General features: G+C 39.0%; 1 protein-coding gene across 4 annotated transcripts in view; it reads right to left on the bottom strand.

The window, feature by feature from the left end:
• The window catches only part of LOC121281850 (mitogen-activated protein kinase 14), a 57,383-nt gene that overhangs the window by 12,425 nt on the left and 24,437 nt on the right, over positions 1 to 20,521 (bottom strand). For all 4 annotated transcript variants that reach the window (XM_041194912.1, XM_041194911.1, XM_041194910.1 and 1 more), the window contains exons 5-8: positions 16,894 to 16,923; positions 10,420 to 10,467; positions 5,676 to 5,790; positions 2,579 to 2,650 (exon numbers count right to left, since the gene is read on the bottom strand). In XM_041194912.1, the coding sequence (XP_041050846.1) occupies positions 2,579 to 2,650; positions 5,676 to 5,790; positions 10,420 to 10,467; positions 16,894 to 16,923 (265 nt within the window). The remainder of the gene's footprint in view (positions 1 to 2,578; positions 2,651 to 5,675; positions 5,791 to 10,419; positions 10,468 to 16,893; positions 16,924 to 20,521) is intronic.

A 20,521-nucleotide genomic window follows, 5' to 3' on the forward strand; every position in this document is an offset into this window, starting at 1 on the left:
AACAAGTACAGCTCAAAAAAGTACTCAGGTAAGTTAGGGGATCACTCAAAGACAAGATAAACGTAATTACAGAACAATGCAAATATATCAGCAGAGATGATTCATAGGTTATTCAATGCAGTACTCCACTGTACTAAAAACAAAATCACAAAACAAGTTTAAAAATATACTGTATTAGGATGAAAGACATGTTTGCTTAAAAACATCTGGTAATGCATTTGTTTCCTAGGTGGAAATGTTCATAATCATGGAAAGGTATATACTAGCACATTGAGTATAATAATTTTTTTTGAGAAATTCAACTACAAAATGTCAAAAATGATATTAATGAGGGGTATTTGAAATTATGAAGAGAACATAATATTCATTTCTATACTGTGGACAGATAATTTCTTAAATATTCACTTTTCAACAGAAATTGGAACTGAAATCACATACATTTTGGCAAAATGCAGTCATGACAAAAATAATTGTTAGTGTTTGAATAGTGTCAGTGTATAGTTGGCAAGGTCAGAGCCAAGAACAAAGTTTGGACAAGGAAATAGTTTTGCTTGGGAACAAATCAGGACACAGGCTACTGAACACATTCAGTTTCACTGATCACAAAGCAAACTTGGTTGCAAACTTTGCTCCAATTCAAAATCTGACAGTTAAGTTCTGCACGATTAGTGGAATCAGAAAAACAACTTCCATCTGAAACAAACTGGATTGTTATGTGATATAGGCAAAGGGAAACATTATGGTCAGGAGAGAAATGCCATGAGAAAGGAGAGCTGGGAATGCCATTATGCGAAAAGAAATGCTATGTTTTGACTATTGAAGGCATCCAACCAATGAGAACCAATCCTATTTATGGGTTGAAGAAACTCATTTTTAGGCATATTATCGTAGAATGGCTCACAGCCTAGTGACATAATAGTAAACCCTAACATGCAGGGTGCTAAGATGTTAACTGTTTATGCATGAACATTTGCAAGCTTCAAAGTCAGGAATCTAAAAAGATGAAAAAAAATGGAGTAACCAGTTTTCCACATTTTGCTTTGCTCAAAGCTTTAACAAATGTTTGGTCTTAGATCAGGTTAATGTGTGTCAGCGTAAACTGAACTAAAAGGCAAGAATGCAATTAGTAATAAGTTAACTTGTCAGGCGATTTGTCAGAAGTGGAATAGCAGATGCTCTAGTAATCAAAAAATGGATATTTAATTTTGTAGAAAGCATAAAAATATAGTACCCAGTATCTAAGATAACATTTTGAAATGGTGCTATAAAAAGTTAGTTTTGAAAGCAACCAAGTCTAAAAACGGCAATATGTAACCATTCAACTCTATTTTAACTAAAGGTTAACCAACTCATGTTTGGAAATGTGTATGGGATTTTGAATATAAGTTGAAGACATATTACCTTGATATTGTTTCAATGAACTGTTTGCTGACAAAAGCTGGAAAAGTCTTGATTCACCATGTTCAGTGGGAATATATATTCACTAAATTAGTATTCATAATACTTTTGACTTTTATATCAGGCAAAATGCTCCAGGTGCTTTAAACCAGGTTGGGGTGGGACATGAGAGAAGTGGGGCAGAAGAAAATTGGGGATGTAATCAAAAGCACAATGGGGTAGGTCTTAGGGAGCCATCTGAAGGTGGGAAAGGTGGACCAAAGTAGTTCAAGAGGGGAATTCCAGAGTAAAAGGAGCATGATAGCCAATACCTTGCCACTGGCCAAAGATCAGATAAGAAGGGGGAAGCATGGGAAACCGGCAGTAGAACAGTTTTTTTGAGGAGCAGAGGGTGCTGGGATGTAGGTTTACAGTAGATTGCACAGCTAGGGAAGAGGAACTTAAAATCAAGGATGAAGATTTTAGGTCACTTTACTGTAAACTAGGGAGTCAATGTAGGTTGGCAAGAACCAAGCTCCTAGGAATGCAGAATTTCATGTAGAATAAGATGAAGGTGACTGAGCTCTGCACTAAGTGGAGATAAAATATTATAAAAGCCAGGCAGATGATTCTTCAGAAAAACCACTCAAATGTATTCTGCACCTTCTGACAAGGTAGTATTACTTTTGTGAAAATACATTTTGAAATGAAGATGCAATTTACTTCAAGGGCATTTGCACAATTTAGAGTTGTATGCAAATTATTAGCAATAAAGCAGCAATAAAGAAGCTTAGTTCTCAATGTACCCATTTTGAAAAGAAAAAACCCATCATGAAAATGTTGTGAAATCTGTTAAAATGCGAAGGGGCTTTAAAATCAAAGACTTTAGTTCAAAATTCAATAGTTTCACAAGGAGAGTTTGTTCAAAGAAGTTAATTAAGAAATTCAATGAATGCATGTGTTAATATTGAGGTAAAGTTGCTATTTTAGTGAAATAATGCACTCTAAATGCCCAACATCAAAAATAATGGTCTTAAGACACTTACCCAGCTTGTGAAAGTGCAATAAAACACTTGCTACTGTGATGACAATTTAGTATTTATGGCGAAAGAAAGACAAAACCCTTCTCCCTGCTCAAAATTTAAAAAAAAAACTTCAGGTGGTGCTAAGATTTATTTTATTAATAAGCAATCAAGGATACGGTCTGTGCCTGGAAACAGAGTCTTTCCTGTCAGCAATTCTGCCATAATGCAGCCAACAGACCAAATATCAACTGGAAATAGAAAAGAAAAAAACATCAATTAGTATTTTAATTCAATTCCATATGAACTATTTAGGAATGAAAAAAATTACAACACTTAAATTCATTTACTTGTATGACTCAAGAAAATGAACAAGGTCTTTAAGCCATTTAGTTGAAGTCAGTGTATTAAAATTACATTTTTAGAAACATTCTATAGTGTAAAAAATAATAATAACTGTGTCAATTCCAATTAAGCCAACATTATAATTATCTGAATGCCAAATGCCATACAGCAGCTAATTTTCAATAGTTGACAGCTCTAAATAAACAAATCAGTCAAAAGACCGTTGTATCTGCTTGTAGATGTTCCCAGTCAATGACTGGCCTTTTCTTAAAAGTTTTATAATATAGTTTTCCATCTTAATGTAGGACATCTGGTTTGCAATTGATGGGCACTAAAAATACAAAAATACCGTATCTACTACATTTTTGTCCAAGACACTGCAAATTCTTTTGCTTACAAATCAGGTTAAATTATACAAAGTTTAATTCAAACAGCAACAATTCCCAACTGAATTAGTAAAGTGGGAATAAAAAAGAAACACCAAAATTCAAAAAAGCCACATATAGAAAAAAGGAAATTCTGCAATTGATACCAATTTAAAAATGATGAACAAAGCAAATTGTTCCAACTTTTAAAAAAACAACCTCTGGTTACCAGCTTGGGTTCTCCACTAAAAATATTAACAAAATGGACAAAGTTATAAAAAATGCTTTAAACTTGCCAATACAAAACACTTTCTTTAAAATGCCTATAATGTTTTTCAAGGCAGCTCTGTGCCTATGTGAGAAGTCATGCAGATTCCCAGACTAAGCACCACTGAAGAGACACATGCTAGGAGGTTATAATATAGACCTGTGCCTACAACTTCTTGGAGCTATGACTGAGAATGCAAAAACAATGACTTCATTTAAACAAACAGGTTGCAACTTGCAGAAATCTATGTCAGGAAGATATAATAATTTTCATAATGTTATTGGAATTTGTCGAGTAATAGTGGGGTCTGTGTCAATGGGGATGTGTGTGTGTTAGTTAATTGAATTAAAGACAGCTGGGCTGAAGGCTTTGATGTATCAGAAGATAAGCTAGGTTGAAATTTTAAATAGGTAAACATGGGTAAGTTTTAGGATGTAAGGTGTAAAGGGAACATTTGCATTTTTAAATAAATCAGACAAGCATGAATTCAAAGGAGGGAGTGAAATGTTACACCTAACCAGGATAAGTTAAGAAACAGTGTTTATTTTTCACAAAGATTACTGGTAAAATTGGTACTATGATAGATTTGTTATTATTAGAGGTAAAGTCCAAAGACAGAGTGAAACAATGGGAGTTTGCATTCAAAGGGGAAAACATGTATAAAGGAGAAATGGCCGTGTGTAAGGGCAGGAATTCTAAGATCTAACACAAGTTTGAAATGCCTCCAGCATCTAAGCCTCAAGCTGCTGATTACAAAGAACTGAAGCTGAGAAAACTCACTTTGAATTCGACTGTTCAGGGTTTGTGTGTTGCTTTGCCTGGGTCTTTTAAAATCTGTGTCTTACTGTTGCCTTAACAAAAGTGTAACTGGGAGTTAGATTAACGAGGAGATTTAGAAGTTATCATAGTAGTAATCTGTAGATCTATGTAAATGTTTCAAACCATTTCTTCTATTAATAAAGGTTTAATTTAGTTTTATAAGAAACCCAAGACTCTGTGGTCTTATTACTACTGAATTCAAAGTCCGTATCTGGAAATACATATAAATTGAAAATAGTTGTGGTAGTTGCTTCAAGATTCTCTCTGGGATTTGTGCAGTTCAGCATTTACCATTGGCTGTGCCACAACACCGCACAATTGAGTTGAGACAAAGTTCTGAATAAAAGCATTAAGTTTAGAACGATCAAAACGTTCTGCTTAAACAAAGAACTATCACCAAGAAATTTGATAAAAATGAAAAATGCAAGATTAAACTATAAATTTCTTGGATTTCATTATTAAAAGCCACGTCTTGAACAGGTGCACAATAAATAGTTCCATAAATTCCACATATACCAAATGTAACTTTAAACAATATAAAATATAAAAAGAGTACATTTTGGAAATTTCACAATCCCCAGGCTTTTAATTCATTTATGCTGAAAATTCAAAAGAGGAAAACAGTTACAGTCACACCCCGCACGTTGTAACCCATAGTGTGCTAGCTCTAGTTTCCTAAGTTAATGGCAGTGATTCTGCCAACCAACACAAATTTGAACCTCACTTTTTTGCTTTGGACAGGGAACCAAAGAAAAACACCGTTGTACGCAATGGACTTGTAGTTATGTAATTATTTCTTTAACTACCTGAATCAAACCAGAGCACAGCATGTGGAACTACTCAAGGAACTACCAAGGACATATGAAGTGTATGAGCAGTCAGCATAATCCATCAATAAAAGAAAGATGAGGAGAATAAATCAAAGTATTCTGAGAGTTTGCATAGCATTGTCAGTGCTGAAATGCTTAACAACATTTTCCACAGCAAGTCTGTTACAAGAAGCTTAAAACCAATCTTCATTAGGTTTGCAGTGCTACAACTTGGTCAGTTCAAAACAGCCCTGGAAAAATAGCAGACTACAGCTTAAAACAGCTGTATTTAAACACTCTGGGAGAAAACTAACAAGTACCTGTAAAAACATGCACTGGTCAGGCTCAAAATTGAAAACTGAAAACATTTACAAAGAAAAAAATGACGAACCCAAACCTGTGGGTAGACTAACTGCTTACCCCAATATAGTAGTAAAACGAAAGTCAGCTGGCAGAGGGTGGAGAGAAAACAAAATAACGCAGTGGTTTTCCATAGTGTAGAAGTAGGAGACTAAGTGCAAATCAAAATATGCCTAACTCAAAATTCAAACATTTCTTTCCTTGTGCCAGAGACAAAGCCCTGTCAGCTAATTTAAGACAAACAACATATTTTTAAAATTAAAGGGTCATTATTACTCAGATTTAAAAACACATTACCACTGTACCTCACCTGTTTGATTGTAATGCATCCAATTTAGCATTATCTCTGGAGCTCTGTACCATCTAGTGGCTACATATCCAGTCATCTCATCATCAGTATGACGAGCCAATCCAAAGTCCAAGATCTATAAGCATAAAACAATTATAGAAAGATCACAGAATTTTATCATTTAAAATTTTAAAAAGTCAAAATTATACCTAGTTTTTGCAAGTAAAGGAGATGCCTTTAAGTTAGCTGAGAGATAGTGGGAGAAAGAAACTAATGATAAATAGGGTGATCTGGAAATCCAATCATTATATTAACAGAATATTACATATATCCCAGTTTTGCGTTACAATAGGACACTATGGGGAGATGGTGGCATAGTGGTAATGTCACTAGACTAGCAATCCAAGGGGACAGGGATACAAATCCCAACATGGAATTTAAATTCAATTATTGAAGCAGTCCATGTCCAAATGCAGAAAGACCTGGACAATATTCAGGCTTGGACTGACAAATGGCAAGTAACATTCACGCCACCAAGTGCCAGGCAATGACCATCTCCAACAAGAGAGAATCTAACCATCACCCTTTGACATTCAATGGCACTACCATCACTGAATCCCCCACCTGGGGGGGTTTCCACTGACCAGAAACTGAACTAGCCATATCAATACTGTGGCTACAAGAGCAGGTCAGAGCTAGGAATCCTGGAGCGAGTAACGCACCTCCTGACGTCCCAAAGCCTGTCCACCATCTACAGGGCAAAAGTCAGGAGTGTGTTGTATTACTCTGCACTTTCCTGGATGATTGCAGCTTCAGCAACACTCAAGAAGCTTGACACCATCCAGGACAAAGCAGCTTGCTTGATTGGCACCCCACCCACAAACATTCACTCCCTCCACCATCAACGTACAGTGGCAGCAGTGTACACCATCTACAAGGTGCACTGCAGCAACTCACCAAGGCTCCTTAGACAGCACTTTCCAAACCCACAACCACTACCATCTGGGAGGACAAGGGCATGAAATGCATGGGGACACCACCACCTGCAAGTTCCCCTCCAAGCCACACACCAGCCTAAATTAGAAATATATTGTCATTCCTTCACTGTTGCTGGGTCAAAATTCTGGAACTTGCTCCCTAACAGCACTGCGGGTGTACCTGCACCACATGGACCGAAACGGTTCAAGAAGGCAGCTCACCACCACCTTCTCAAGGACAGTTAAGGATGGACAATAAATGCTGGCCTAGCCAGCGAAGCCCAGATCCCATGAATGAATAAAAGAAGAAAAAATCTGGAATATAAAGCTAGTCTCAGTAATGTTAACCATAACCATCATCAATCGTCTTATAAACCCATATGGTTCACTGTCCTTTAGGGAAGAAAATCTGCCACCGTTACCTGGTCTTGCTTACATGTGACTCCAGACTCACAGCAATGTGGCTGACACTTAACTGCTCTCTGAAATGGCCTAGCAAACCACTCAGTTCAAAGACATTTAGGGACAGGCAACATATGAGGGCTTGCCAGCAATGCCCACATCCCATGAAAGAATAATAAAAACATAACTGATGACTCAATTCTAATCTCAAATGACATGTGCAAGCAGGGTTCTTCCTTTGGGCAAGTTTGGCCAAAGTTCAATCTAAGGAGGGAGCACAAAGGTCAAAGTACAGTGTTCTTGCCTGCTGAGTTCACAAGTGACCAACTGAAGTCTTTTATAGTAAAATACTATTCAAGAACTATTCCCAGCCTATACAAAACAAATGAAGTTTCTGTGAAGTGTACATTTCAAAGTTGTGTACCATTAATTCGTATTTTATTTTCCATACAGATCTACTACCCACTTTTAAGAACAAAATAGTTGTCCTAACATTCAATGCAGAGAGTAGTAGGATTCAGGTGCAAATTTCCACGCAAACTGCCAAGCAGGGATCACGTAATTGGAGTACTGATGGGGTGGGAGGCGTGCAGGTGAGTGCAAGAGAGAAAGAAAAAAAATTGAGTGTTAATTATTCTACCTACACACCAGCAGGAAAAGCAGGCTGCAAAGACTTTACAAAGCTTTCTGTCAATTGCTGCTGAGAACTGCTACTTAATGTATTTCAGTCAATGTAATAAGGAAGGCATTACTCCCAAGCCTTTGCTAAGTACAAGACCATGACCAACATAATGCATACAAGGCTCCTTTGCCAAGCAGCACGACTATTGTTTAGAAAGTCACATCGCCCATCAGGTGCTTTAACTGGAAAGTTGGCATTGTTCATCCAAGAAAAAAAGTCAGCCAGGCTCTTGCAAACACCATGTTTTCATGGTGGGCAAGGGCGGGGAAAGAGTAAGAGGAGGAGAAAGTTAAATGGCAAGGCCGATCTATGTCATACTTTGCACCATAATCCTTTCTGCATTATCTCTTTGCCATATGAAACTAGACAGGTCAGAATATTCCAAGCGGTAAATGTGTTTTCATCAACTGTATTCGTGATACTGCGTCATTTTGTTAAAAAAAACGATGAATGAATACTTGTTATACTTCCACAGGTTAGCTATCTAGAACAGCTAGCAACCATAGGAAAGACATTACACATACACAAGTTGATTGCGTAAGATGTTCCCTCAAGTCTTTGAAACATTAAACAGTAGCTGTTTCAAGCCATGCTATTTAATATACAAGTCCTGAGTTATAAAGCTAAATAATATAGAACAGCCAAAAATGTCAATCTGAGTGGTAAAACTGATCAATATGACTGTGTGTCTTGTTGCAAACAACTGCATTGATCTGAGCTGTTTTCCAAGTCTGCTTCCACTTCAAAAATTCTAGAATATATCTTCACAACTGATTTAGGATATTCAGTTCTGTCACCTGTCAGTTTCCATGTGCCACAGGGAAAGAGTTGAATAGAATTGAACACCCATGTTATATTCAAAGACTGAATTCAAAAATTCTGAGAACAAGATTTTAGATTTTTATTTTCAAGATAATTTAATGTATTACACAAGTCAAGCACTGAATAACTTTTCTTTTCCTTTTTTGTAATTATAGCTTGGAAATTTGGCTATAAGTTAGCATGGTCTCTATTTTAAATTCTGCTTTTCAGAGTGAAACACAGGTGATGCACAGACCAGTCAACCTCTGGTTTCAAAGATAATTAAAGAGCAATTTTTAGTCTATGGCCCACTACCGTTTCCACATTATGCTTAAATTTTCAAGATCCAATCTTTGGATATACAAGTAAAATTATGAATGTTACCTTGTTGCACTGGGAGAGCAAAACATTGTAATGAGATGTGCTGTGTTCTGACAAATGAATGATGCATACAAGGCTAACACTGTGCAATTAGACCAAAGGAAGTTGTGAAGAAGGATAGCATTGCCAGCCATGTTAAGCTCCAGAGGCCGAGGTTGGGTAACAAAGTATGCTCAGTGACAACATTTTCTCTGGAAGATTTCAATGCTTTGGATAGAATGCCAGAATAAGGCTTCTTATAAAAGCAAAATGCTGTAGATGCTGGGAATCTGAAATTTTAAAAAGCTGCAAATACTTAGCAGGCCTGGCAGCATCTGTAGGGCGAGAAACAACTTTTCCGGTTGATGATCTTTCATCCTCTGGTGATCATTGACCTGAAACATCTTTGTACAAAATACAGTTTATTTAGAAGCCCAGTTTTGCCACTCACATGGTGGCCTACAATCCTTAAAAGATGATGCAGAGAAGAGCCACTAGATTTATAATTAATATAAAGGTTTTAGCTACAATGATGAGCTGAGAAAGCTAAATCTTTCACTCTGGAAAAGTATTGAATTTCAAGAGATATGATGGAGATCTTTAACATAAACATAATAGTGATTACAAGTGGATAGGCTTTGAGTCAGGTTAGAGGGACTAGGGTATAAGTACTGCAAACATAGAACTAGGCCAGATGCCTGGAGGTATTTCATTTCAGATAACGACTTTTGGAGCATCATTGGTGAATATAGATTTGTTGCAAAAATTGAAGAGTGCTGGAGGGTTTCTTGAAGGTGGCCAATATAACTACACATAGAAGAAAGGTGGGTATTATAGGGGATTTTCTGCCCATCACTATGGTCTTTTGAAATGCTTAATTGTTTTTAGGAGCTGGAGAGGAATTTCCCCAGAGTATTGTTTCTAAACCAACCCAAGGGTTTTTCTGGGTTTTTTTTTGCCTCTCCTATGAGATGGTTTGGGGAAGTGGAAAGGTTAATGACTTGCATAACTTACACCATCATTTGGAAAAGACTCAACGAGCCAACTGAATTGTTCCTGTCCTTTATTTTATACAAAGCATATGGAAATTAATTACAACAATTTATACAGAGTTGCCACTTGGAGAAGTTCACAATCTATTGTAGAAAGTTGCTTGTGCAATTATAACATAGTAAGCCATTGCCACTAAGTGACTGTTTAACTGCAGGGGTATTCATATTGTGATCCAGCTATGGGGTGAGAAAAGAATTTAATTTTAAAAGCTGTTTTGAGGACTGTACTTACATGTGCACTGCAGCATGTGCTTCGTCCAGAATGTGCAATCTAGCCCATAAATACCTTCTCTTATGGAACTCATTTCGAGATGCCATCAATGATTCCACACAATCAAACTAAATCCATTTCAATATTAGTTTATTTTGTTTCTAAGATTTTACCATCTGCAGTTACCCACTTAAGAACCACTGACTATTCTGTACATTCTGGTCAAGGAAGCCTTGCAACAAATCAGCCAACAATTTAACTTAAAATATTTTCTCCTTACCTTTAGCTCACAATCTTCATTCACTGCTAGATTGCTGGGTTTCAAATCCTGCAACAAGGAATAACTTTTTTCAAATGATTTGCTTGGCTGCTTTGCTATATTTTAAGTGACTCAAATATATGCTGAACCATTCCATTAAGCATAAGCTAAATGCCAAGGGTAAAGGAAGAGCCTGCATAGCTGAAGTCAAGACAAACATCCTGGCATTTTGATTCACACTGACAGCTTTTCACTAAAAAAGCTGTCTTTAACCTGATTGGCCCAAGTAACCAATACTGCTAATCTGATTCAGATTTCCAGATTGATTCTCTGATCTAGCATTTACAATATCAAAAGTTTTCAATGTTTAAATAAAACAAAATACTGAGGATGCTGGAAATCTGAAATAAAAACAGAAAATGCTAGGACAAATAATTAAGCAACAGTGACATTGAAACCATTGGCTTTTATGACAATTGACAATCTGGTTCACTAATGTCCTTTAGAGAAGGAAATTTGCCATCCTTACCTCATCTGGCCTACATGGGACTCTAGGCCCACAGCAATGTCGTTGATTCTTAACCCCCCTCTGAAAAAGCCTAGCAAGCTACTCAGCTCAAGGGCAACTAAGGCTGGGTAACAAATGCTGAGCTTGCTAACGGTGCCCACATCCCACGAAAGAATAAATTAAACAAAGCTCTTGAAGTAGAACCGGTTACAAGATTAACCAAACTCCTTGCAATTCCAGTTTCTTTCCCAAGTGTTACATAGGATAAAAATGTTAATACACATGTTCCTCCAGCCAGGAAGGCAGTATCCGACTTATGTGCAGGTGCGTCACGATGCAACCTCCAAGATATAGCCAGAAACCCAATTTCACCCAAATCACAATCGCTAGTTTGCAGCTTTCTTACCCACAATATGAACTGCCCCCTCCCCGTCCATTTAAGCTCTCCTAGCCAATCTTGCATATCCTGTGGCCTTGCTCACTTCCTTCTACCCCACCTCTGAAAACTTAGATCATTATTTAGTCTCTTTGTCAAAGTCATTAATATAGATGACAAATAGCTGAGGCCCCAGCACTGATCTTTGCAGCGTTAATAGTCACAGACTACCAACTTGAAAATGCCTTATTTATCCCTATTATTTGCTTCCTGTCTGTTAACCAATCCCCTATCCATGCTATTACCCCCCCACCCCCAACTCAATGTGCCCCTATCTTCCGTATTAGCCTTGTGTGGTGCCTTATTGAATACCTTTTCGAAATCCAAGTATACTACATGTACTTGTCCCCTTTATCTACCCTACTAGCTACATCCTTAAAACTACTAATGGATTCGTTAAACATCATTTCCCATTTGTAAAGCCATGTTGACTTTTTTCTGATCATAGTGATTTTCTAGGTGCATAAGACTTCCTTAATAGATTTTAGCACTTTCCCAATGATTGATGTCAGGCTAACTGGCCTTTCCTAAATAGCAGTGTTACATTTGCTACTTTTCAATCCACTGGGACTGTTCCAGAATCTAGAGAATTTTGGAAAATCATAACCAGTGCATCCACTATCCTTGCAGCTACCCCTTTTATAACCCTTGGATGTAGGCCATTAGGTCCTGGAGATTGATCAAATTTTAGTCCCTATTTTTCACCAATGTTTTTTCTCTGCTGATATTAATTATCTCAAGTGCTCCCTCAGTTACCCTCTATTTCTGGTTAAGTGAACTGGCAAATGAGGCTAAGGGATAGGTCAATCGAGGTTCGTGACAGATATTTCAGAATACACAGAACATCTATAGTCCAATGAGAAAGAAAAATTCCTTCCAAGGGGAGGGCCCATCACCCACAGTTAACTAAAAAAGTTAAAGACAACATCAAACTTAAAGAAAAAGCATATAATTACGCAAAGATGGGTGGCAGGTGAGAAGATTGGAAAGAATATAAAGAACAGCAAAGAATGACAAAAAGATTAATAAGGGGAGAAAAAAATTACTGTACGAGGGAAAGGTAGCTAGTAATATAAAGACAGATAGTAAGAGTTTCTATAGATATTTAAATAAGAACAAAGTGAACATTAGGCCTATAGAAGGTGCGAGGGGAATTGGTAATGGAAAGGAGGGAGATGGTGGATGAATTAAACAGGTATTTTACTTCAGTCTTCACTATAGAGGACAGAAGTACCATCCCAGAAATAAGTGTAAATGAGGGAATGGGAGGGAGACAGGAACTTGGGCAAACTAATCACCAGGGAAGTGGCATTGAGCAAATTGTTGGGGCTGAGGGCTGACAAATCCTCAGGTCCAGATGGACTTCACCCTAAGGTCTCGGAAGGAGTGGCTCATGAGATAGTTGATGCAATGGTATTAATTTTCCAAAATTATCTAGATTTGGGGAAGGTTCCATTAGATTGGAAAAGGGGAGGTGGGGTGGCGGGGGGGTGTGCGGAGAAGACAAAGCAGGAATCTACAGGCCAGTTAGCCTAACATCTGTCATTAAGAAAATGTTAGGAGCTGTTATTAAAGATGTTATAGCAGGTCACTTAGAAAAATTCAAGGCAATCAGGCAGAGTCGACATGATTTTGTAAAAGGGGAATCATATTTAACCAATTTATTGGAGTGCTTTGAAGGAGTCATGTGTGCTGTGGATAAAGGGGAAGTGGTGGGTACCATACTTAGGTTTCCTGAAGGCAATAGATAAAGCGTCACATCAAAGTTATTGCAGAAAATGAAAGCTCATGGTCTAGGGGGTAACATATTGGCATGGAGAGAAGATTAGCTAGCTAACAGGAAGCAGGGAGTTGCCATAAATGGGTCTTTTTTGGTTGGCAAGATGTGACAAGTGGTGTGCTCCAGGGATCAGTGCTTGGGCCTCAACTTCTTACAACTTATATAAATGACTTGGTTGAAGGGACCAAAGAAATGGTTGCTAAATTTGCTGATGACACAAACATAGGTAGGAAATTAAATTGTGAAGAGGACATAAGGAGGCTATAAAAGGGACATGTATAGGTTAAGTGAGTGGGCAAAGATCTGGCAAATGGAGTATAACGTGGGTGGTCCAGTTCTGTTGAAGGGTCATGAGGACTCGAAACGTCAACTCTTTTCTTCTCCGCCGATGCTGCCAGACCTGAGTTTTTCCAGGTAATTCTGTTTTTGGATTTCCAGCATCTGCAGTTTTTTGTTTTTATAATGTGGGTGAATGTGAAGTTGTCCATTTTGGCTGGAACAACAAAAAAGATTATCTCAATGGTGAGAGACTGCAGAGCTCTGAAATTCAAAAGGATCTGGGTATCCTAGTACATGAATCACAAAAGGCCAGTATTCAGGTACAGCAAGTATTAGGAAGTTAATGGAATGTTATCATTTATTGAGAGGGGAATTGATTACAAAAGTAAAGAGGTTATGCTTCAGTCAGACAAGGCACTGGTGAGACCACATCTAGAGTAGCGTACACAGTACTAGTCTCCTCATTCAAGGGAAGATGTAAACATGTTAGCAGTTCAGAGAAGGTTTATGAGACTAATGTCAGAAATGGGCAGGTTGTCTTATCAGGTAAGATTGGACAGGTCAGGCTTGTATCCACTGGAGTTTAGAAGAGTAAGAGGTGACTTAATTGAAACATAAAAGATCCTAAGGGGTCTTGACAGTGTGGATGTGGAAAGGATGTTTTCTCTTGCAGAAAAATCTAGAACTAGGGGGGGGTCACTGTTTAAAAAAAGGGTTGCTCATTTAAGACAGGGATGAGGATAAATTTTTCTGAGGGTTGAGTGCCTTTGGAACTCTCTTCCTTAAAAAGGCAGTGGAAGCAGTCTTTGAATATTTTTAAGGCAGAGTTAGACAGATTCTTGATTAACAAGGGAATGAAAGGTTATTGGGAGTAGGCGAGAATGTGGCATTAAGGTTACAATCAGATCAGCCACGATCTTACTGAATGCTCCTAATTTGTATGTTCTACTGTGAAGACAGACAAAATATTTGTTCAATGTCTTGACCATTTTCTCATGCCCCATGATAATTTTTCCTGTCTCTGCCTCTAAGGTACTAACGTTTACTTTAGCTACTCTTTTTTTTTTAAACATACAGGTCAAATACCCTTTATCCGAAACCCTTGGGGCCGATTGCATTTCAGCTTTCGGATACTGCATATAAACTTACATTACAACAGTCTAAGCCTAGGCTAGCTAAAGTAAATAAAACGGCTAGAATAGTAAGTAGTATCACTGAATAATAAATAGAGTACATGAAAAAGTTTCTTTATAATATGGTCACCACAAAAATCGCAAGGTAAACAGTGCAGACAAACAAATAGACTTTCCGTGCTAAAGGTCGATGAGGTCCAAAAAATGCAGTTTTTGGATGTGTTTGGTTTTTGGATACTTGACTTGTCCCTGTAAATGGTCTTATAAATCGGATTTTATATTCTTGGCCAGTTTACTCTTTTTTTCCCCTTTTTATCAACCTTATGGTGGGCCTTTGCTGATTTCTAAAACACTCCCAATTCAGGTTTATTACCATTCCTTGCAACATAAGCTGCTTCTTTTAATCTAATCAACCTGCCTCATTGCACATTACAAGATCTAAAATAGCTTCATTCCTAGTCAGTTCCATAATATTTTGATCCAGGAAACTCTTTTGAAAGCATTCTACAAACTCATCTTCCAGACCACCTTTACTAATTTGATTGGTCCAGCCTACTCTCCACAATTATTACATTGGAGTTTTTAAACAAAGACAATTTATTGCCTGTTAAGAGGCAGAAAATTGCTCCCTCCAGCATTTTTTGACCCTTGTTATTCCTAATCTCCATCCATACCGATTTACTACTTGATCTTCTGAGGCATGATCCTTTTTCACTACTGTCCTTATGTCCCTTTTTACTATCAAAGCTACTCCTCATTTTCCATTCTTTCTCTGAAGTATGAATATTTCCCAATCTTGGTCATTTTGTAACCATGTCTCTATAATGGCAATTAGATCTAAACCATTTATCTCTAATTTGTGCCATGAGTTCATCTATCTTATAGTAAATATTTTGTGCATTCAGATTAAAAAAGGCATTTTTTTTTTAAAACTATTTGCATTGACCTTATTTTCTAATGTATTTTCAATTCTGCCCCTTCCTATCCCACTATTTGTCTTTGCCTAACTTGCTACACTGTCTAGTGTCTCCACTCTTCTCCTTAGAATTCTAAATCTCCTTTTCACCTGAATCCTCCCTTCCAAAGGGCTCGCATTAATTTAAAGCTCTATCCACAAATTGTTCAACCTTACCATCAGCTCCACTTTTGAAGCCCTGGTTTCAAGGACAACACTTTATTTTCTCCCAGCCCATTAATTCCCTGGTATGACTCGTATTTTTGTGCTCCCCAAGAGTAAATTTCATATCTGGCACACTGACGTAACCATCCATCCCCAGATCTAGCATAGCCAATCAGGCCTTGCTCTCTTCTGGGAGAAAAAAAATTACCTACATCTCAAGATTTATCTTTGAAATCAAACTTTTTTTCTTCATTACCAAATGTCTCCTTAAACCTCTCTCGTATGCCCCATTCATCTTGGTCACAAATATTTACACCATCTGTTTGATTAATACTACTGCTTACCCCACCCTCTTCCAGGCCATACGTCTTAGCCTACTTATTTGCACCCCTTCGGGGAAAGAATGTGCACTCCACAGTCAAACAGAAATCATTTATAGATTATAGATTTTTAGACAGCTTGAAGTGATAGGTTTCAATCTATGCCAGACACCTAAATGATCCAAAATTAAAAGCTAGAGATCCTGAGTGCTCCACCAGGAGACAACGACTATTAATTGCAACTTTTCACGTTTTGAAAACTTTGCAAACTAGATCTTCAGACTGGCAATGAATACAGACCTAGTCAGCGGTTCCATATTTTTATCTTAATTCATTCTCATATCAATATGGAGAAGGAAAACTAGGGCGCTTCAGTTTTTCTTTCCTCTTTTACGCACATGGCCTTGCTTCACAGATGTCATTGTGGACCACAAGAAAAAGGAATTGGGTATCTGTCGAAACCAACTCCCCTTCCTACTATGTCTTGGCTACTTGACAATAATAAAAAGTGGCATTTCTCAGTTTAAAATCAAGAAACTAAATGGCATTGCAGCCATCCTACATAATGTCAGCTCCAATTGCACTGAAGTCTCTTTTTTTCAACCTTCCATAAAAGGATCACAACAAAACTTGCAGAAGTAAAGCTGTACTATTAGATTTGGTGAAAACTACAGGTCGCATGCAGATATTTGATACAATGTTCAACAGTTATCAGGTCTTAAATTAACTTATTTGTGATCACACTCACATAAACAGATAAAACCATTTACAGCATTTAAGATGCACACCAAACGTTACAAGGACAAAAGAATCTGCCATACTGCCTACACACATTTGAAAAGGGTCAATAGCTACTTTTATTAACTATCTATAGAAGCATTGAAAGCAAAATAATACATTCATAACACAAAATACTTACTCTATGTATGATTCCAGCTGAATGAATATACTGTCAAGAGGAGAGCAAAATTAGATACTGTTGTAGTTTAAGTCAAACATAATTCTACAAATTAGATATTCATTTTAATTCATATCTGATTGCAACAACTGTTTAGAAGGCATTCTATATACAACAATAAAATTTGATGAAAGAACTAATATTAACATGGTTGTTTAGGGCTGTTAAAGTTACTGAACTGAAAATACTAAATCAATTACTTGGCTTACAGTAAACACTTCCGTGTTGATGAGGTACAATCATTTGATCTGCTTTTGCACTTACTATTCAGAACCAATAACCAAATGAGGATTTGCATTGCTGAGACTAAGTATGACTAAGATGGTATTCATTCAACATAAATGGTGCCTTACAAAATAACCTTATCAGATCAGAAGTCAAATTATTAGAAAATGGGTACACTATATATATGCTCCAATTCAGGACTGCATTCAAGGAAATCAAGCATCAGATACTTTTACCGTAATATGTTTTAGGATATGAATCTAGGATTACTTTATTTTCAAAGCTTGAGGAAATAAAGAGGGTTGATGAAGATAGTGTATTTGGGTTGTGAATATGGACTTTCAAAAGGTGTTTTATAGAGTGCCACATAATAGACTGGTAAACAAAATTGGGGCATGTGGGATTAAAGGAAGAAAGGCAGCATGGATTTAAAATTAGCTAAATGACAAATAAAAGAGATTATTATGAAGGCTGCTTTTCAGACTGGAAGGGTACAGTGGTGTCACCCAAGGGTCAATATTAGAATTACTGTCCTGATATATATTAATTACCTGGACTTGGATACAGACAGGTTAACTTCAAAGTTTGCAGGTGACACAAAATTTGGAAATATAGTTAAAAAGTGAGGATAGCAACAGCCTCAGGAGGAAATAGATTGGTAAACTGGGCAAACACATGACAGATACAATTTTATGTAGAGACGTTTGAAGTAACGAAAGAAGAACGAGTGTAATTTAAAAAAAAAAAGAGGGTAGGGTGTAGGAACAGGGAAATCTGGGAAGAGGTGTTACATACATAAATCTTTGCAAGTGGCAGGACAAAGTTTCTAAAGCTGTTACAAAAGGCATATATGACCCTTCACTTTATCAACTAAAGCATAGAGTATAAAATTAAGGAAGCTATTCTAAACCTTTATAAATCATCGGTTATGCCTCACGTGGAGTATTATGTCCAATTCTGGGCATCGTACTTTAGGAAGAATGTCAAGGCCTTGGACAGGGTAAAGGGGAAGTTTACTGGAATAATAATCGCCAATCTAAGTCCTTATTCAGTTATGGATCCCAAATAGTAAGTGCAGGGATGAGGGGTTTCAGTGATACAGAGAAACAGATTAACAGGCAATTTAATAGGAGTGCTTGCAGTTCAGGGTTTTGATAGAGTAAAGAGGGTGAAATTAGTTCCACTGGCAGGTAGGTCGGTAGATTGACAATTCAGGTTTAAGAAAATTCACAAAAGAATCAGAGGGAGGAAGCAGTGATTTTTTTTTTATACGTAGCAAGTTATGATGATCTGGTTGCAGTTTATAAAGGGTGGTGAGGATGATGGATTCAGTAATTTTCAAAAGGGTTTGGATGTATTGTTAAAATTAAAAATATTGCAGAACCAAGAGGGAAAAAAGCAGAGGCAGAATTTTCCCTGCCCGCAGGCAGCAGGCGTGATAGTTGGCATCAGCAGACAACACAGCAGGATCGGTTTCACGACGGCGGGAAGGCAGGTTGCGATTGTCCACTCAGCCCACAGATGGCGGGCTGTGTTTCCTGCCATTGGTCATCGGGAACCTCATTGTAATACATCAGCATATCATTATCAGGCCAGACTCTTGCAAACTCGTTGGATCGTCCGTCCACGTCAGCACACGCAGCAGGGGAGGAGTATAAGTGCAGCCCTGTCTCCAAGATGAAGGCTCTAGGATGGGGGCTGGCAAGTGCCATTGAGGCAGGGGTGGGGGTGTAGGGCGAGCGAGGGAAGTGGCCACGTATTTCGAGAAACCTGTAGAGAGAGAGAGTGACCATTCATCTGCATCGGAGACAGTTCAGGCGCAGCCACATTGATATGAGTGGGGGCGGGCTCCTAGCTTATTTGCCCACTCAAGCAACGGAGAGGCAAAGTGCTACCAAGTTCTGCAGAGCTCCCCACCCTCCCCGTTGGACTGCACACATTGTACAAACTCCTCACGAAAGTTGGCCATGTAGCAGTCACTGTTGGAGGCGCTCACAGCCCCTTGCAATGTCAGCATCTTGGTTTGGCATAGTCTCCCTCATGGCTCAAACTAGCAGGGCAGCCACGCAACACACTAATCTCTGGCCATCCAAGTGGTGGGAGCACTTTCCTGGAAGCGTTAAGGGGCCAACACACTTAACTAGGACAGGTTCTTAGAACAGCCATGCTAACCACGTGTCTCTCTCTTTCATCCTGCAGGAGTAGTACATCAGGATCATGGAGCCTGGTGAACCAGCTGTATGCCTGATGGCCTACAGGGAGCGAAGACAACAGATGAGAGCGCGACTGAGGCTCCTGGCTGCAGAGAGAGAAGCAGCAACCTCAGGAAGAAGGGGCAGCTGGGGCTCATGCAACACACCACCCAAGAGCCACAGCGGGCTGTCGCTGGTCAGCACCTACTGACACCCTAGGTCTTTCGACGCCACCTTTCATTCCTGTAGATGACCAGTGTCGCTGAAGACTGCGCATGTATAGGGAACTGGTCGCTCACATCCGCCATTTACTGCAGGATTTGGCTTCACAGGGACATGGAGGGCAACCCCTGCTAGGGGCTGTGAAAGTGACCACGGCACTCAATTTCTATGCCCATGGCTCCTTTCAGGGGACCACAGGTGACCTCTGTGGGATCTCACGAGCTTCCACCTACAAATGTATCCATGGAGTCATGGATGCCACCTTCACGAAGGCACACAACATTGTGCATTTTGCCTGGGACCAGGACAGCCAGGATGCAAGAGCAATTGGATTTGCCCAGATCTCGGGTTTCCCACAGACATGGGTGCAACTGACTGCACTCACGTGTCACTCAGATCTCAGTCGCAACACGGTGGGCTACATCATCTGCAAGGGCTTCCATTTGCTGATTGTGCAGCTGGTGTGCGACCACCAGGAATGCATCCTGCAGATGTTCCCACGGTTACCAGACAGAGTACAAGGTGCCTTCATTCTCAGTCGGTCACAGATCCTTGGAGTCTTCCAAGGTCCATAGAGGCTGCAGGAGTGGCTCCTCGGGGACAAGGGCTACCTGCAGAGGCCACGGCTGATGACACCTGCGCAGCGGCCTCAGACTGCAGCAAAGCGACAGTATAACAAGACTCATACAGCTTGGTGGAGCAGACCATCGGAATGCTGAGTATGAGGTTCTAATGACTGCACTGGTCTGGCGCAGGCCTACAATATAGTCCACAGAGGGTGTCACACATGGTCGTCGTCTGCTGCGCTCCTTACAACCTGTGGCGCTCCAACGGGGTGATGAGCTGGTTGAGGAGATGGAGGAGCTGCATGACTCCCCCGTTGGCGGCAGCATCCTCAGAGATAAGGCTGAGGAGAGGCGACAGGGATGGGGCCTTCGCCCTGGCTAGAC

This window comes from Carcharodon carcharias, chromosome 9 (genome assembly GCF_017639515.1).
Source record: "Carcharodon carcharias isolate sCarCar2 chromosome 9, sCarCar2.pri, whole genome shotgun sequence".
Taxonomy (NCBI): domain Eukaryota; kingdom Metazoa; phylum Chordata; class Chondrichthyes; order Lamniformes; family Lamnidae; genus Carcharodon; species Carcharodon carcharias.